At 40.8% G+C, this 19,263-nt stretch overlaps 1 protein-coding gene across 2 annotated transcripts in view; it reads left to right on the top strand.

Annotated features, from left to right (window-relative positions):
* Window positions 1-19,263, top strand: part of LOC133656056 (collagen alpha-1(XXVII) chain A-like) — a 131,688-nt gene that overhangs the window by 82,548 nt on the left and 29,877 nt on the right. For both annotated transcript variants that reach the window (XM_062056844.1, XM_062056843.1), the window contains 12 exons: window positions 2,898-2,942; window positions 3,012-3,065; window positions 7,089-7,142; window positions 7,225-7,278; window positions 7,370-7,423; window positions 9,983-10,036; window positions 10,111-10,218; window positions 10,302-10,355; window positions 10,447-10,554; window positions 12,102-12,155; window positions 12,262-12,315; window positions 12,525-12,581. In XM_062056844.1, coding sequence (XP_061912828.1) covers window positions 2,898-2,942; window positions 3,012-3,065; window positions 7,089-7,142; window positions 7,225-7,278; window positions 7,370-7,423; window positions 9,983-10,036; window positions 10,111-10,218; window positions 10,302-10,355; window positions 10,447-10,554; window positions 12,102-12,155; window positions 12,262-12,315; window positions 12,525-12,581 — 750 coding nt within the window. The remainder of the gene's footprint in view (window positions 1-2,897; window positions 2,943-3,011; window positions 3,066-7,088; window positions 7,143-7,224; window positions 7,279-7,369; window positions 7,424-9,982; window positions 10,037-10,110; window positions 10,219-10,301; window positions 10,356-10,446; window positions 10,555-12,101; window positions 12,156-12,261; window positions 12,316-12,524; window positions 12,582-19,263) is intronic.

Raw genomic sequence — 19,263 nt, 5'->3', positions numbered from 1 at the left:
ATATATGTCACACTGGAGTATAAGTCCCATTTTTGGGGGAAATTTATTTGATAAAATCCAACACCAGGAATAGACATTTGAAAGGCAATTTAAAATAAATAAAGAATAGTGAACAACAGGCAGAATAAGTGTACGTTGTATGACGCATAAATAACCAACTGAGAACGTGCCTGGTATGTTAACGCAACACATCATGGCAAGAGTCATTCAAATAACTATAACACATATAGAACATGCTATATGTTTACCAAACAATCTGTCACTCCCGATCGCTAAATCCGATGAAATCTTCATCCCCGGTGTCGCCTCTGGTATGCGCCGTTTCCTTTCTTTCTGCTGTTTGATCGCCGTTTTCTGCTGCATATTTCAGTACGTCCGGCTTGTAATCTGCAGTATACTATTTCCTTTTCGGTGCCATTTTAGTTCAGCCCTTCTCAGTTTTTATAAGTTACCGCCAATGTTGAAATAATTAATTTTAATAGCTACGGATGTAGCAGCAATAAGCATCCCATGACCCACAATGCACTTCTGCCATGACGCACAATGCACTTCTGCCATGACCCGCCCCCGCCAAATTCTTATTGGTTGATGTGTGTGTGACGATTGCTGACGTTTGCTTCGTCTCTTACGCGAATGAGATAAGTAATATTATTTGATATTTTACGGTACTGTGTTAATAATTTCACACATAAGTCGCTCCGGAGTAAATGTCGCACCCCCGGCCAAACTATGAAAAAAAAACTGCGATTTATAATCCGAAAAATACGGTACATTTTCAGGCAACCACAAATAGCTTTTCTAACCTGTAACCTTTGCTGTGAACCATTGATTGAGCCATGTGGATTATTTTATAGAGCCCTTGTGTGTATATAAACATACTTTTATTCCATGGCTTTTAACGCTTAATGATATCCATCCTGCAATGGCGCCCCATAATACACCTGCTGTGAACCTGTTTTTATGTTTTATTTATTTATTTTTTTATCGTGTTCTGTTTGTGTTGTGTTGCGTTTGCTCGGTACTCATATTATCTTTTAACCTGCCCATTGTACAGCACTTTGGCTACCACTGTGGTAAATTTTAAATGTGATTTATAAATAAAGTTGATTTGATTTTATTTGATTTGATTTATATATGTTTTTGGTCTACTTTGGTCTATCCCAGGCCTGGGCAATTATTTTGACTCTGGGGCCAAATGTTGAGAAAAAAAATGTGTCTGGGGGCCGTATATCTGATTTTTAGGAACACTAATACAAACCCTCCCAATAATGTCTTATTGAAAGCTAAAAACTTAATGACAGACCGCCTTAAAAAACTGAACGGAATTTTAATTTTTTTTACTGAAAGACACCCAGAATGTACATGAAAATAAAGAATGTGGGATTTACAATGTTTACTATGAAGGATAAAACACTGAATATTGACAACATATGAACGTCACACCCCCCTCGATCGACGTATTTTACAATGAAGCGAAACACAACAAAAATGCAACAAACACAGCAAAATATGAACGCGAAGGGTAAAAAAACCCCCACCTACAATCTGATACATCTGATATATCACTAAGCTTCAGAAGTTTGTTGTAAAAATCTCCTTCCGCGTCTGTCCCTGACACCCGCATTTCAAGCTGGCCGCTCTGGAAACACTCTGTGGAAACGCTCCCCACCCACACTGCTTGGTGCCTCGTCTGAGTTGCTGTGACTTAGATTGTTACCATAGTAACTAATTAGATGACCATAGTAACTAATTAGATTACCATAGTAACTAATTAGGTTTCCATAGTAACTAATTAGATTGCCATAGTAACTATTATATCATGCAAAAGTGCAGATTCCAACCATTGAAATACTTTGTATAGTTGAAGACTTACAGTCTTTAGAAAACATCACTGCACATCATAAGGGCAGCTACACTTTCCATCTTAAACATCTAAAAAAATTATTTGGGAATGTCCGGCGGGCCACATTGAAAAGCTTACCGGGCCGCATGTGGCCCCCGGGCCTTAATTTGCCCAGGTCTGGTCTATCCTCATGGGCTATTGTTCACTTCAGCATGTTGTTAAAAAAAACTGTTGTACCAAATAATACATTGCAAGAATTGGTTTGAAACAAGAATCGTGTTAAATCTAGAATCGATTCTTAATCGAATCGTCCCCCCGGCAATCGGAATCGGATTGAATCATTAGTTACCCAAAGATTCACACTCATAAAACCTATACCATAATAAATATATTTACAACACTGATAAAAAAAACAAGAAGAAAAAAAGACAGAAGGTCACTTAAATGTGCCCAGCAATGACTGCTTTGAAGGCTGTCTGCTCAGTTTGACCTGGGCTTTATAGTAGCTCTTGATGCCTTCATTTGTGTCTTTATGCTAAAAAAGCATTGAAGAATAGTATAGTTTTTTTGTTGCTTATTCAGTACAATCAGAGTTGTTATCCAAATACTTTGCGTACTTACATGAATGATGACGAACTGCAGTCAGGACGGGGCAAAGCTCCACCAAGAAGAACCAAATTGCACATCTTTGAAGATACTGTACTTCATATTTGTTCAATTAAATCTGGGGTGTCCAAACATTTTTCACAGACGGAATTCAAAAATACTGAATTGGAAAATCGAAGGATGCACATTTTATTAATCAGGGATGATAAAGCCGTCTAGTGTATAAATCCAACATGCTAAGCTGTCATTTTAGTTATAGGTGACAAAGCAAGTTAGTGTAATATCTAATAATGTATCTTATTAATTATGAATGTATTTTTTTACTACAATATGCCGAGGGCCAATACAAAAAGAATTGGAGATGCGGGCCGCACTTTGGACACTCATGAATTCATTCTTTATTAGTGGTAATTTTTCATCTCCTTGCATTTGTTTTGTCCTTTTGTAGGGGAAAATCGGGGATCCTGGAGAAACTGGGTCTAAAGGTTTTCCTGTGCGTATATGAACAATATTGTAAATTTTTGGGTCATTTTTGGAGATTAAAAATAACTTCTATTCCAAGGGTATCCAAGGGTCATCTGGACCACCAGGGGACAAGGGAATCGCAGGCGAGCAGGTATAATTCTTACATCCCGTCTCTTCATTGTCTCCATCTTCTTCACTTCTTCAACATCCTCTACCACGGTTGCTCTTTTCATTTCTCCATCCAAACCGTGTAGAGTTAAGCATTATCCATTTCCTCACATTTTCAAAACCATATTTACTCATTTTATTGGATTTTCCTTGGCAACAAACCACCTTGTTCTTTCTGTTGCGTACCTCTGCTCCAAAACTTACTTTACAATCCTGATGCTGTCCAGCAGACGCATTTCAGCACATTTGAAAAGTGAATTATGTTATTCTAAACACTTCCTCTCTGTGTTGTAGTGGCAGCAGTGTAAATTCACTGAATCATCCAATAAATGGGACTATTGTAAATAATATTACACAATAGGCTGTCTGTAAAAACAGCTATTCCACTGAGGGTTTTATTTTAGGATCAGAAAAAGAAACAATATCAATATGTATCAATACACCTGAACTGCACCTACGTACTGGATACTCAGAATGTTTGATAACTTCCATTTTAGAATACAGTAGACTCACCCATAAAAATCCCTAAAAATGTCTATTTTTTTATTTTCTAAACAAGGGGTCCTTATCCTTTTTGACCTCGGGGCCCAAATTTTCCACTACAGATGGGCCACTTAAATATTAAAATGGAATTAGTAATTTTTCGCTTGATTTTAATTGTATTCACTAATTATATCTAACCAACATACACTTTACAACAGGGCTGGGCAATTAATTTTTACCGGGGGCCGCATGAGCAACCCGAGCACTGCTGGAGGGCCACATCGACAATATTTCAATTAAATTTGGCTCAATATTATTTTTGATATACACCGTAAGATAAATAATAATAATAATAATAATTAATAATGATAATAATACTTTCATTTAACCTAACTTAACTTTATACCAAAAGCACTGCTTTGGAAATCATTTGTACCCCTTTCAGAGATCACATTTAGTTCCCCTTAAACATCCACATGTTGCACAATGAAATGTAAGCATAGGATGAAGTGTGCATTACTGTAACTTTCTCTAGTAACAGCATTCCATGATTAATATAAATAAATTTACATTAATAATAAATGACAGTAGAATAAACACACATATGACTGAGGAATCATAGTGTAACTTTGTGTGGTGTTTGAGTTGTCCGACTTTTTGTGTGGCCATAAACGCACCAGTGGTTTAGTGGTATGCGTGTTGGTGACAAATGACAAGTTGGTTTTGGCCTGGTTTGTACGGCAGAAAATGACTAGTTTTTCGAGATAGAAGTGTTTTACTCATGTTTTTGGTGTGGTTATGGCCGAATATAAACAGTTTTGCTCAATAAAGTGATCGATATAATTCCTGTCCTCGAAGCATCTCGATAGACGTTACAATAATTGAACGGTGTTCAATTGAACGGTGTTGACGAACACCGTTAGGGCCGCTTGTTGTCACTGTCACTCAGAGTTGCATTGCAAAATTACACAGAATACATTTGTTTATTATGTTTAGAATTCAGATGGGTTTGATTTGGTGCGCGGCATATATTTGCTGTGCGCAGAGGACGCTTGAGCAGTGCGCAATTGCGCAGGCGCGCACCTTAGAGGGAACGTTGCTTGGCAGTCCATGTCTTGTTGAAAACACAGCATTCGTCATCAACTTTTGTCTTTTTAGCGTCTCGGGTGTAAACCGTGCATCACTTGTCGCTGTGCACCTTCACTCACATGCGGACATACACCCATAAATAACACTTTTCAAAATAAAAGCAGCACAGTTGTATTGCGCGCACGACATAGATGTTTTTTCAACTTTATTTTGTAATTTGTGATTGCAGCTGTTCACATTCATTCACAATCACGCACGCGCATACGTCCACACGGAAGTAATACAAATAACGCTTTTCAAAACAAAAGCAGCACCGTTGTATTGCACACTCGACATAGATACTTTTTCAAATGTATTTTGTAATTTATGATTGGCCTCACGCGGGCCGGACAGGGACGCACAAAGGGCCGGATGTGGCCCGTGGGCCGCAGAATGCCCAGGTCTGGTTTACAACCTTGTCAAATGATATGAAACCATTTATTTAACATTTTTGGGCATATGCACACACACAAACAATCCACCCCCCACACCCCACTCCCACGCCTCTGCCACTCCTTATTTCCCCTACGTATACCTGTTTCTCTCCTTTTTTTGAAAGGGGCGCTGGACTGTCTGGCTGACCCGTCAGCGATCCTTTTTCTCTCTCCCTGTAATGTTTTGTCGGATCTTGAATGGGATTGTGCTGAAAATTGTATTTCCCCTCTGGGATCAACAAAGTACTATTTAATCTAATCTCTCTAATCTTATACTCAGGCCAAGGTCAGCCTGATTAGGAAAAAAACATACTAACCAAATAAACTGCATTAAAAGGTCCCTTTTAATGTAGTATATTTGGTTAGTACATATGACGAAAAATAAAATTACATACAATTATGTTGTCTTAAAATAAATAAAATAAATTAATAATGAATATGTTTCTTAACTAAACTATCAATAACATTAAAGTGCAAATTAAAATACAGCTTCACTACTTTAGTCATTATTTTTGCGCTTAAAAATCTTCTCAATGACTTTAGCTCCAGACTTCTTCTGTTTGTTAGAGATTGTCATTACTGCCACAAGTGGTGGAAAAGTGTATTACAACTGAGCACCGCTACGGACCAAAGTTGAGAAACGGATATTTTTGGGCTTGCGTCCTAACAATAGTTAAGAAACGCTGCTCTCACAGTTATTAAACACATATTCATTTGAGATTTACACATAGATGTATAGATAGATGTTTTATTGTCATTGCAACAGCCAACGTGTACAAAGAGATTAAAAGTGTCACGCAGTCTAAGTGCAGTGCAGTAAAAACACACATTCAAGAAAAGATTTAAAACATAGCTAAACTCCAGACATAAAAATAAACAAAATAATTTCAAAGACGCTAAAAAACTCCAATGTAGTCATCCATGAAAGGACGAATACAGTGCAGGCATACAGTATAAAGTATTGCACTAACCAAACATTGAGTTTTGCAACATCACGCCTTGTCGAAACATCTTCATACTGGAAAATGTTGAGTGAATTGACTTGCCCTGTGATGGATTTATTCTCCTACAGATAGCAACAAAAACACATTAAAGAGAGTGATTACAGTGGCGTTGTGGTTAGAGTGTCTGCCCTGAGATCGGTAGGTCGTGAGTTTAAACCCCGGCCGAGTCATACCAAAGACTATAAAAATGGGACCCATTACCTCCCTGCTTGGCACTCAGCATCAAAGGTTGGAATTGGGGGTTAAATCACCAAAATGATTCCCGAGCACAGCCACCGCTGCTGCTCACTGCTCCCCTCACCTCCCAGGGGAACAAGGGGATTGGTCAAATTCAGAGAGTAATTTCACCACAGTGTGTGTGTGACTATCAGTGGAACTTTAACTTTAACTTTAATCTAAAGCAGAGAAAATGAATGTTAATGTGAGCTGCAACTAGGCGTTATTGTATGTATGAGGGTGACGCATGTCGGCTGATGGCGTGACTCCAGGATGCAGAGACAGAAGTGCGCTGTGCAGGTCAAAGAATTGTATTCTTTATGGAGAGAGCTAAAAATGGCAGAAACAAAAACACAGTAACTCGTGCACACAGACTAAAGGCAATAATCCAGCGCTGGCAAGGAGCAACAAGTGAACCTAAAATAGACTTGATTAGAAATAGAAAACAGGTGCGCTGGCAGGAATCGAAGTAGAAAGTGAATGTGCAGCAAAACACAGAGTCCAAAAGGAACACCAGGACAGGAAATGATACAAAACGCAGAAAAATAACCAACCTTGTCAAAACTGTCATGTGGGATCCTGACAATAGATTTGATAAGTGAAAGTTTGGTGACATGGTTACTCATTACACAGTTTGATCTACAAGCAACATGTGCCAAAGATTTATTATGTGTCTTTTTAAAAGAATTGGACGCTAATTAGAGTGATTTATCAATATAATATTTCCCTTGTCATCCATAGGGACCTCCTGGACCACCGGGCACTATTGGTCTCTTAGGAGAAATTGGTCAGAAGGTGAGAGATATATTTTGCAACATTTAACGTACGAATAAAAACCCAACAATGTCCTAATTATCATCCTCTTTGCTTCTATCAGGGTCCTCCAGGGAACCTTGGGGAGCCAGGACTGCCTGGCGAGCCAGGGGAGAAGGTGACGCTGTGCATCGCGTCTTTTATCGGACATTACTTTTTGAATTTTCCGCTTGTTTTGGACTGACGCAGGTGTGTGTCATGTGCGACAGGGAGCTATCGGACCTGCTGGGAACATCGGGGAGCAGGGACTCATTGGGCCGCGGGTATGTTTGTCAGCAACCAAGCGTTTGACCTACTGGGTGTCAAATTCAAGGCCCGGGGGCCAGATCTCCCCCTCCAAGTCATTTATTGTGGCCCGCCGCATTATTTAATGTGGACCCTGTTTCAATTAATCTGGCCCGCCACATCATGTAATGTTGCCGAACAGGTCATTTAATTTGGCCCGCCACATCATTTTAAAGTGGCCCGCTAGATCATTTAATGTGACCCGCTGGATTATTTAATTTGGCACGCCACAACATCAGTTTAATTTTTCCTGCCACATTGTGTAATGTTGCCGAACAGGTCATTTAATTTGGCCCGCCACATCATTTTAAAGTGGCCCGCTAGATCATTTAACGTGACCCGCCGGATTATTTAATTTGGCATGCCACAACATCAGTTAAAATTTTCCTGACACATCATTTAATGTGGCCAAACAGGTCATTTAATTTAACCCGCCACATTATTTTAAAGTGGTCCGCTAGATCGTTTAATGTGACCTGTCAGAATATTTAATTTACCCCGCCACATAATTTAATTTGGCCCACCACATAATTTTAAAGAGGCCTGCTAGATCATTTAATGTGACCAGCCAGTGATTTGATTTTGCCCGCCACATCATTTATTTTGGCCCACAACATCATTTTAATGTGGCCCGCCAGTTAATTTAATTTGGTACGCCGCATCATTTAATTTGGCCCACCACGTCATTGTAAAGTGGCCCGCTAGATAATTTAATGTGACCCGCCATATTATTTAATTTGGCACGCCACATCATTTATTTTGGCCCACAACATCAATTAATTTGGCTAGCCACTTCATTTAAAGTGGGCAAACAGGTAATTTAATTTGACCAGCCACATCATTTTAAAATGGCCAAACAGGTCATTTAATTTGGCCCGCCACATCATTATAAAGTGTCTCGCTAGATTGTTTAATGTGTCCTGCCAGATTATTTAATTTGGCCCGCCACATAATTTATTTGGCCCACAACATCAGTTAAAGTGGCCCACAACATCAGTTAAAGTGGCCCGCCACTCATTTATATTGGCCAAACAGGTCATTTATTTTGGCACGCCACATAATTTATTTTGGCCCACAACATCAGTTTAATGTGGCCCGCCACATTATTTGAATTGGCCAAACAGGTAATTTATTTTGGCACGCCACATCATTTATTTTGGCCCACAACATCAGTTTAATGTGGCCCGCCACATCATTTAAGATGGCACAGGTGGTCTGCAAGAGTCTGTAGATAATAAAGCACTTTCTGGCTAAATGTATTTGTTTTTTAAAATTTTGACAGAAAAATTGACTACATGCAATGGCATATGTTCTACACATTAATATAATCGTATCATGCAAAAAGATGCTTACAGCATTTTTTAAACAGCATAAATACTTGCTTGTCACCCATACTAAGGTTTTTATAGCAAGTTATTCATCAATCTGCTCATAAAATATATAATAAACAAAATCAGTTGCCTATACAAATTGTGTAACAAGGTTATTTTATGTTTATATTCTTATATATTGACTGTTACAAGCAGCCCTCTGAGGGCAGTCATAATTGCATACTTGCCCACCCTCCCGTTTTTAACGGGAGAATCCCGGTATTCAGCGCCTCTCCCGACAACCTCCCGGCAGAGATTTTCTCCCGACAAACTCCCGGTATTCAGCCGGAGCTGGAGGCCATGCCCCCTCCAGCTCAATGCGGACCTGAGACTGAGTGGGGACAGCCTGTTCTCACGTCCGCTTTCCCACAATATAAACAGCTTGCCTGCCCAATGACGTCATAACATCTAGGGCTTTTAGAGAGTAGAGTGCACAACTGCGCACACAACAAGGAGACGAAGCAGAAGAATGAGGAAATTACAGACATGGCGACGCCGTCGACGAGCAAGATGAAGAAATACGCTTGAAAGTTCCAAAACGAATGGAAACAAGAATTTGTAGAACAGACTTCTCCATTGAACACGGTGGCCGAAATGATATACTCATCATGAACGGAGAAGTTAAACAGGACAATACTGCCATCTAATGGATAGCCACCGGAACACTGAAATTCAAGTATTTATTTTATTTATATGTAAATAAAATATATATATATATATATATATATATATATATATATATATATATATATATATATATATATATATATATATATATATATATATATATATATATATATATATATATATATATATATATATATATATATATATATATATATATATATATATATATAGCTAGTCACTGAAAGTCAAGTATTTCATACATATATATATATATATATGAAATATATATGAAATACTCGAGTTGGTGAATTCTAGCTGTAAATAACCACGCCCCCCCCCCCCCCCCCCCCCCCCCCCCCCCCCCACCCCCCCCCCCCCCCACCCGCCATCCCACCCACCACCCCAGACCAAGCCACCCCACCTCCCGATATTGGAGGTCTCAAGGTTGGCAAGTATGCATAATTGCAATGTGGCTCTCAATAAAAACAAGTTTGACACCCCTGTACTAAGTGGAAATTAACTTTGAATATGTTGCAACAGGGTGAACCGGGTTTGGAGGGAGAGGCTGGTGCTGCTGGTCCAGATGGAGCCAAGGTGAACCCATATTCTAACACAGTGTTTTACAGCCCTACTTTTGGTGCTAACTAGTGTCACCGTGTCAATGCCAGGGGGATAAGGGTGACATGGGTCAAGAGGCCGACCAAGGTGAAAAAGGCGAAACTGGTTTAAAGGGAAAGGAGGGTCCTGCCGGAAGTCCTGGAATCCCTGGTGTCAGAGTAAGATACTCTGCTCATCTGCACACAAACACACTTACATAATTCACAATGTATTACTTTAAACTTTGCTTCGTTTACTTCAGGGCCAAGAAGGGAAATCTGGCAAAATTGGTGAACAAGGCAAACTAGGACCAAAGGTTCTTAATCTTCATCATCTACAGTAGTTCACCTGCTTCATATAAAACACTAGCAATGAAGTTTTGAACGTATTCCTTGTGGAATGTTTAGGGTGCCAAAGGCCACCAAGGTCACCTCGGGGAGACCGGGTCGGTGGGCAAGACAGGACCACAAGGTACCATCGGTCCAAAGGGCTCCAGAGGAACCATCGGACATGTGGTAAAGTAGATTACAAACAGCCTAATGATACACCTTTCGGGCAGTGTCTTTGGGATTAGAGAACGTGACTGAAGAGTAGGGATGTATATCGTTAGGATTTTATCAACACTGATACCAATATCGATATTCCTTATTGGTGTTGTATGTAATTGGTGTGAATAAAGATGGGGGGAAAATTCATTACCATTTTTATTAGTACAAGAGGTTGGACACCACCAACATAATGTAACATCTCACAGCATGGAAGTATTTTAACAAAACCTGCTTTTTAAGTCCTGAAATATCAGCAGAGTGGGAAAACAAGTTGACTTTATATGTTAATTGTTTTATTGTATCCATTAAACCATATCCAATTGTATTTACAATACGCAAAGTATGTAAAAATACCGTCTAAACATCACAAAATGCCACAAATTCCGTTTAGCACTCAGCTTCTTAAACTAATTGCTCATCCTCTCTGTTTTCGGGCTCAAAAATATATATCATGGATCATAATTTTTCCAAAGTAATCGTTGTTGGGTCTCAGAGAGTCTGCTTGATTAGCATTGTTGTTGATGGGGAAGGGATATGTGGTACCTAACCCTACGTCACAGATCATGTGACTGGCTTCCTCATTAAGTCCCAAAATGGCTTCTGGAATCTCCATGAGATTGATACTAATTTGATCATATTTATTTATTCGCAAACTTTGGAAGTCTTTTGGTGTCATACATCAGATATTTATGATAATAGCTTCAATATAGAGGCAACTTGTTTTTTACTCTACTGGTGCTTTAAACAAGTCAGCTATGTTTGTGTTTTTACATATATATATATATATATATATATATATATATATATATATATATATATATATATATATATATATATATATATATATATATATATATATATATATATATATATATATATATATATATATGTGTGTGTGTATATGTATATATATATAAATATATATACATACATATATATGTATGTTTATATATGTATATATATATATATATGTATGTTTATATATATGTATGTATATATATATATGTATGTTTATATATATATATGTATATATATATGTATGTATATATATATAAGTATGTATATACAGTATATGTATGTATATATATGTATGTATATATATAAGTATGCATGTATATATAAGTATAAGTATGTATGTGTGTGTATATATATATATATATATATATATATATATATATATATATATATATATATATATATATATATATATATTATATATATATATGTATAAAAATGTGTGTGTGTGTGATTGCGAGTGCGAGTCGGTGTACGCGTGCGTACATATATATATCATTTTATTTGTGTTATTGAAACTTTTAAATTACTATTCTGTTCATCTTGCATCTCACAAAATTCTGCAAAAATAAGAAAGGCATTGTTTTTAAGCAAAATTGGAATGTTTGCAATTTTTAAATTACTTTTTTTAAAAGTACCGTTCTGGCACCAGTATCAATTAAAATTAAAATGTACACAATAGCCATCCCTATTGAAAAATAACTTTTCCTCGTCTTTAGGGAGCTCCAGGAAGAATGGGTCAGCAGGGAGAACCAGGCATTTCAGGTTATGAGGTACAAGACAGTCCTTTTAGAATAAAAATCCCTTAAAAATGTATTTCTGTTCGCCGATTGGTGAATGCAAAGACACAAAAGGCTGTAAGAAGTTCTGTCTTTTCAGGGCCATCAGGGACGGTCGGGCCCAATGGGGCGTCCAGGACCAAAAGGTGAAAAGGTACACCCCGTTTACTTTATGTGGATAACTTCTTTTCTTCTTTTCATTCATCTCTTGTTTGCTTGGTGTACCTTGTTGTTGTTTTTGGAGTCTTTATTAGCTTTGCATGCTAAAATAAAAGATAGCTAATCTGGTCATGTTATTGTATTTCGTAACATACTGGAAATACTAAATGTCCTTTGTCTACTTCCACGTTTCTCCACATACAGGGCGAACAGGGCGATGATGGGAAAATTGAGGGTCCTCCTGGTCCTCTCGGTGACATAGTAAGTCAAACGTGACTTACTTTTCCTCCCTCCTTTTTAGAGATTGACCGATTATCAGCCAGGCCGAATATTGGCGCCAATGCTTGCAGCCAATATATGGCATTTTGCTGATATCGTATCTGCCTTTTTTTATCGGTATTAGCCATTTTTGTGTTTGTTTGTTTTTTTACCATCTACAACATAACTACATCAGCAGATACAATATATTCCACATATGATACCCATATTTAGTATTAAAAGATAAATAATTGGTGAAATAGATTAATAATAACCACTGCTCAAGAACCAACCCGCTGCCCTTCATGAGAAACAATCTGGTTTTGCTGGAGCACAATTTTCTATTTATTTAATTCATTTAACAATAAAAAATACACTCATTGTCAATAATTTCCCCCAAATATGTTTTGATATCTGATAGGGCATTTATTTGACTTTTTGTGAGAAATCTACCGCAGTCTGCCGCCATGTTGCCCTTTTCTTTCCTCCTTGCAGTGCTGGTCGCCTGCAGTACATCTCCTCTGCTTACCAGTCAAAAATTTTAATTTTTGCTAGGAAATCCAGTTTTTGTCCTTTACTGCTGTCTTACTGGTCCTGTTTCAGTTTTTTTTTCACTACTACAGCTATGGCCTTGCTCAACAAACCTCCGTCTGCAACACTTGTAAAGTGGGCTCATTAAAGGAGCGCACAAAGTTTTGTGTTCCGTAATTCAATCAAATAACGCGACAGAGATGGATGGAAATAAGGATGACAGAAAATATATCTCTGGCAAAAATCCAAACTTTGTGTAAACATCTTGACAAATATGAGACTTATTATATAAGTAAAGAAGAGCAGGCAGCAGCTCACACATTCTCATACTTTTTATAATATCCAGGAAGAAATTATGTCAGCCAGCTTGAAAAATGTCTCAACTCTAAACTACTTAAAGGAGCCCAGAATTTATTTTATCTAAATGTTCACAATATTTCAGGGTTTCCTTACGAGAAGTATTAATTCCATTGACTGTTATAAAATGTTATAAAATTGGGCACAATAGATGTTATTGTGATGTAGAGAAATCCCATATTTTGACCAATTTTCCAGGAGCTTTCCCATATTTAGAATTGCAAATGTTGATGCTCCTCTTAGACACACATAATAAAGGTGTTTGTGAAATCCCCTGATGTTTCTTGGGGCTAAATTAACCACAACATAAGCGCCGCGTAAAACGTTGTGTCGCTGCTGGTCCGACGGTTCCTAAAAAACCATCATCTTAATGATTTCTCACAATAAATATATATAGAAACAGATAAATATCAATATGCAACACTTTATTTTTATATTTTCTCTAAGTGCACATTTTTCAAATTGAACATTTTCAAATGATCACTTCTAAGACAGTCTTGTGAAATTACAATATCCCATTTTAACTAGCTAGCCACTAACATTTTTTAACAAATCATGAATTACTTTGCACCATGTTTGTACAAATAATAACTCATGTAAAATACAAAAGTCAACTCTCAAATTTTTAAATAAATCATGTCACACTTTGAACTGGACACCAAATCTGTTATCTGTTTCTTTGTCAGTTAGTGGGAAGCCTGGCATTGCATGCTGTTAACTAGTGTGTTGTACTCTGGTGTGTAACTTGACACTGCAACTCTGAGTGAGTCTTGCAGATGTGCATCAGTGAGGCGTGTTCTGTGTTTGTTCTTGATGAAGTTCATGTCAGAAAAGGCTGATTCACAAAGATAAGTTGAACCAAACAGGCTTGCAACCTTCATAGCTGCTGTGCATACACCACTGTACTTTTCTGTGCAGCCTGGTGGGCTTTGAGGTGGAGGTCATTTTGCAGTGTTACAATTTCAATCTCCACCTGTTCAGCATCCAGGCTGAATGTTGCACTTAAATGCTCAGCAATGCATGATATGTCCACGTTCATGAAAGGATTAGAAATGAACGACACACATGGCTCAAACTGATCCAGGTCACAAAACCTGTTCTCAAACTCTTGCCCAACTCTGTTTATGACCTGAGAGTACTTTTCTGCAACTTTGTCAAAAGCCTCAGATGCAGAAGAATCGTCTTTCAGCACCATCTGCACAGAGGGAAAGTGCAGCACTTTTTTTCTCTGTAAATGCCAGCTCACTGGTAAGTGCTGCTATTTGAGCTATTTTTAGAACAGGCCAGCGGGCGACTCATCTGGTCCTTACGGGATACCTGGTGCCCGCGGGCACCGCGTTGGTGATCCCAGGGCTAGAGTTACGGCCCGGGCGAACCCCTAAACCAACATCTTCTATTATAATATTTATCATATTTTTGTTATATAATTTTATATTAAAAAAAAGGTAACAACAGAGAAAAAAACAATATAAATAGATTAAATATAAATGAAATACAGTATATAAACAACAACAATATAAATTGAACGAATCCTTCATCACAGGATCTAATAACTGTCATGACTTGATTCTTGGGGTTTGCTTCTCCGGAAGGCAAAGGAAAATTGGCGCGGGCAAGGCGTGAATTTAAATACATGATTTATTTTTTAACACTAATAGACTACAAAAAAAAGGAAGCAAACAAATGGCGCGCACAAAGGCGGAAATATAAACTTGACTAAGAAACAAAAGACATGCACATGGGCACAAAAACTATGAACAAAGAAACAAAAACACTAACTGTGGTCTTAATAAACAAAACTTACTTGGTATGAGAAAAAACAGGAAAAGGAGCAGCATGGATCATCAGAGTGGCAGGAGTGTGAATGTGTGAGGACGCCAGGACGAACAACAGAAACAGACAGATTTAAATAGTGACGTGATCAGTGAAAACAGGTGCGTGACTCGAAACGTGAAACAGGTGCGTGACAAGACAGGTGAAAACTAATGGGTGACCATGGAAACCAAACCAAACAAGGAAGTGCAACCAGGAACTAAAAAGAGTCCAAAAAACAAACACATGGCCAAAACAAAAACATGAACAGACATGACAGAACCCCCCCCTTACGGACAGATCCCAGATGTCCAAAAAACAGGATCAAGAGTCATGGGAGGGCGGGAGGGGGACATGGCGGTGGGTCGCCAGGCCAAGTGGCCCCGAATCCACCGAGGCATAGTCATGTGGCGGCGGCGAGTGGAACGCCGCAGGCGAGGTGGGCGTCCCGGGAAGGGCCACATGCGTGGCCGATGAAGAGGTGGGCGCACTTGGCGTGGCGGACGACCAGGTAGTGGCCACAACCGTGGCAGACGAGGAGGCAGGCGCGTCGTCGTCATTGCAGGCGTGGAAGCCGCAGATGACGCAGGTGCGGGTGCAGCAGACGAAGCAGGCGGCGAAGCAGGCGGTGAAGCTTGGTGTGGCACTTCGGGCGGCGAAGCTTGGTCTTGGCCGCTTGGAGGGTCTTGGCTGCTTGGAGGGTCTTGGTCTTGGCGAGGGTCTGGGTCTTGGTCTTGGCGAGGGTCTTGGTCTTGGCGTGGTTGGTCTTGGACTTGGTCTTGGCGTGGTTGGTCTTGGTCTTGGCGTGGTTGGTCTTGGTCTTGGTCTTGGACTTGGCGTGGTTGGTCTTGGTCTTGGACTTGGCGTGGTTGGTCTTGGACTTGGACTTGGCGTGGTTGGTCTTGGACTTGGTCTTGGTGTTGGCATGGTTGGTCTTGGACTTGGACTTGGTCTTGGCGTGGTTGGTCTTGGACTTGGTCTTGGCGTGGTTGGGCTTGGACTTGGTCTTGGCGTGGTTGGGCTTGGACTTGGTCTTGGCTTGGGGGTGCTTGGTCTTGGCGTGGAGCTGCGACTGGCGGCACTTGGCGTCGTGGAGCTGCGACTGGCGGCACTTGGCGTTGTGGAGCTGCGACTGGCGGCACTTGGCGTCGTGGAGCTGCGACTGGCGACACTTGGCGTCGTGGAGCTGCGACTGGCGGCACTTGGCGTCGTGAAGCTGCGACTGGCGGCACTTGGCGTCGTGAAGCTGCGACTGGCGGCACTTGGCGGCGTGGAGCAGCGACTGGTGGCGCTTGGCGTGGAGCTGCGACTGGTGGCGCTTGACGTGGAGCTGGGCGTGGTGGAGCTTGGCGTGGAGCTGGGCGTGGTGGAGCTTGGCATGGTGGAGCTGCTAGGCATGTTGATAGCCTTGGAGCAGGGCGTGGAGCAGGTGGAGGTGGCCTAGCTGGAGGCTGTGGCTTGGCAGGTCGAAAGACTGGTGGTGGCGGGCGTGCTGGTGGCTGTGGCTTGGCGTGACGAAATTCAGGTGGTGGTGGCCGAGCTGGAGGCTGTGGCTTGGCAGACCGAAGAACGACCCCACCTGAACAGTCCCCAGCCCTAGCCCCCCCCTCAAGGAGCGGATCCCAGACGCGCTCCCTGCGGTCTGGAACCGTCTTTTGGGGTGGGTGGAGGGAGGTCAAGAGGGGGGCATAATCTTCCCCTCCAAACTGTCCAAAAAGTCTTTCTTCCTGGGATTGAGTGGGTGAAAAAAAAGAAACATGTTGTGACGTGGGCGTGGCTTGAGTCTTGGGGGGCGGCGCATGAAATTTGGGTGGCTTGGCTTGACAGGATCTGATTTCTAAAAACATGTCCTGGTCTTATCATGTTTTTAGTGTCTTTGGTTGGAGGCGGATGATCAAAAGAAAAAGAACTCAGAAAAAAAAAATCCTGGTCTGTGATGTCATTTTGGAGCTGCGGAGCTGGCAGCAACCTGCTTCCGCCCGGAGTGGGAGGAGCCTGCGGCAGCGCCGCATGCTGTCCGCTCATCTTCCCTGATGTCCTTGGTCTGGAGTGGCGCTTTCGGGACTGCGGTGACGCAGCGCCGTCCTCGGACCAACTGGAGCTCAATGGCACCAGATTTCCATCTGGCCCCCACATCAGGTCTCTGCGCTTCCCGGAGGAATAACGCAGTGTCTCTTCCTCCATCGTGCGGAGGACCTCCCACGCTGCCTCGTCAAAATTGTCCAATTTTCTTGTGGAGAAACTCTTCTGCTGGCGTCCTACTGTCAAGACTTGATTCTTGGGGTTTGCTTCTCCGGAAGGCAAAGGAAAATTGGCGCGGGCAAGGCGTGAATTTAAATACATGATTTATTTTTTAACACTAATAGACTACAAAAAAAAGGAAGCAAACAAATGGCGCGCACAAAGGCGGAAATACAAACTTGACTAAGAAACAAAAGACATGCACGTGGGCACAAAAACTATGAACAAAGAAACAAAAACACTAACTGTGGTCTTAATAAACAAAACTTACTTGGTATGAGAAAAAACAGGAAAAGGAGCAGCATGGATCATCAGAGTGGCAGGAGTGTGAATGTGTGAGGACGCCAGGACGAACAACAGAAACAGACAGATTTAAATAGTGACGTGATCAGTGAAAACAGGTGCGTGACTCGAAACGTGAAACAGGTGCGTGTGTAGTGGATTGTCCGAAGCTTAAACAGGCAACAAAAGTAGTTTAGTACAACAAATTTATTTACCCATTATCAGAAGTGCAGGTTGGCCGTGCAGACAGACCACATGTTACTCCGGAGTAAACAAGACACACACAAGCCAAAATCACTGTCGAGTTCCGGTCTTCTGCCATTTTTTATATGTCTCTTGTGCGTCATTGTTTTTTATCTAGTGCATCATGATTGTTTTGTTTTGGTTTTGTCTGTTCCAAAACAACCTTGTATCTCTTAGTCATATTTGGAAATTCTAAACATTCTGTAGACAGGTTGGCATAACTCCATATTCACCTTTGTCCCACAACTGGTCCATTCAATGGCACAAAATAGAAGAGAATTGAAAATGAGCGGACATTCTTAAAAGACAAGAAATATAGGTCAAAAGGTCAGAAATTCTACGACATACCCTCCTTCCAGGGTCTTAAGACCCTGGACCAAAACAATTTCTGATGTAGACCACTAAGTTAAATCTCTACCACAGATAGAGGCAAAAACCTCAATGTTTTTATATGAGGCAAAAATTCCGTCTATGACCCTCCTTCAGAGCGATCGCTGTTACCAGCCTGCAGTAAGACCATCTCACAGAACACAATTAGTGGCCTACCCTTTGATTTAGTAAAGGAATAACAAATACTTTGATCATGAACATCATTGAACATAAATAGATGAATGTATATAGACTTATGACTGTAAGACATTTGCAAAAATATTTTTTCCGGCATTTGCAATGAATGTAGTTACCAATTGATTTTGAACACACAACTGAATTTCGTATGAGTCCATGTTCGATTAGTGCTCGTATAGATGGCTCGGTGGTGCCTCGGGCTGGTGGCCTGCCGACACCTCGTTGGGCTTTTGGCTGCCTTGGTGAAGAAAGAGATCCACTCAAACAGTCTGTCTCTGTCTCTTCTTGGGGTGTGGTTCAGTCCATTGGGCAGACTGTGCAATGGCGTGTGCGCGCTGGCCGCTTTGGGGAAAACTCAGGTAGAGTTGGAGTCATGGGGGCTTTGTGGAAGGCTGGGGCAGAGTATGGGGCGTGGGGCTTTGGTCCAGGCCCTCGGCTTGCTTCAGGGCCTCCTTCCACAGCTGCTGGAGCCCCGACGGACACATATTGGCTGGCAACCTTAGTCGTTCTCGTCATTGATGGCAAGGTGTTGTCTCTCCTCTCGGTTCCTTCCAGTCAGGTATCGGGTGTTGGTCCTGGATCGGCTTTGACCGTGCCCCTCTTAGCGAGTGCAAGGGAATCTGGAGTGGCTGCTTTCATCCTCAAATCTGCA

The sequence above is a fragment of the Entelurus aequoreus genome, linkage group LG08, assembly GCF_033978785.1.
Source record: "Entelurus aequoreus isolate RoL-2023_Sb linkage group LG08, RoL_Eaeq_v1.1, whole genome shotgun sequence".
Classification (NCBI taxonomy): Eukaryota; Metazoa; Chordata; class Actinopteri; order Syngnathiformes; family Syngnathidae; genus Entelurus; species Entelurus aequoreus.
The sequence above is the reverse complement of the archived record's forward strand: the minus strand, read 5'-3'. Positions and strand labels throughout refer to the sequence as shown.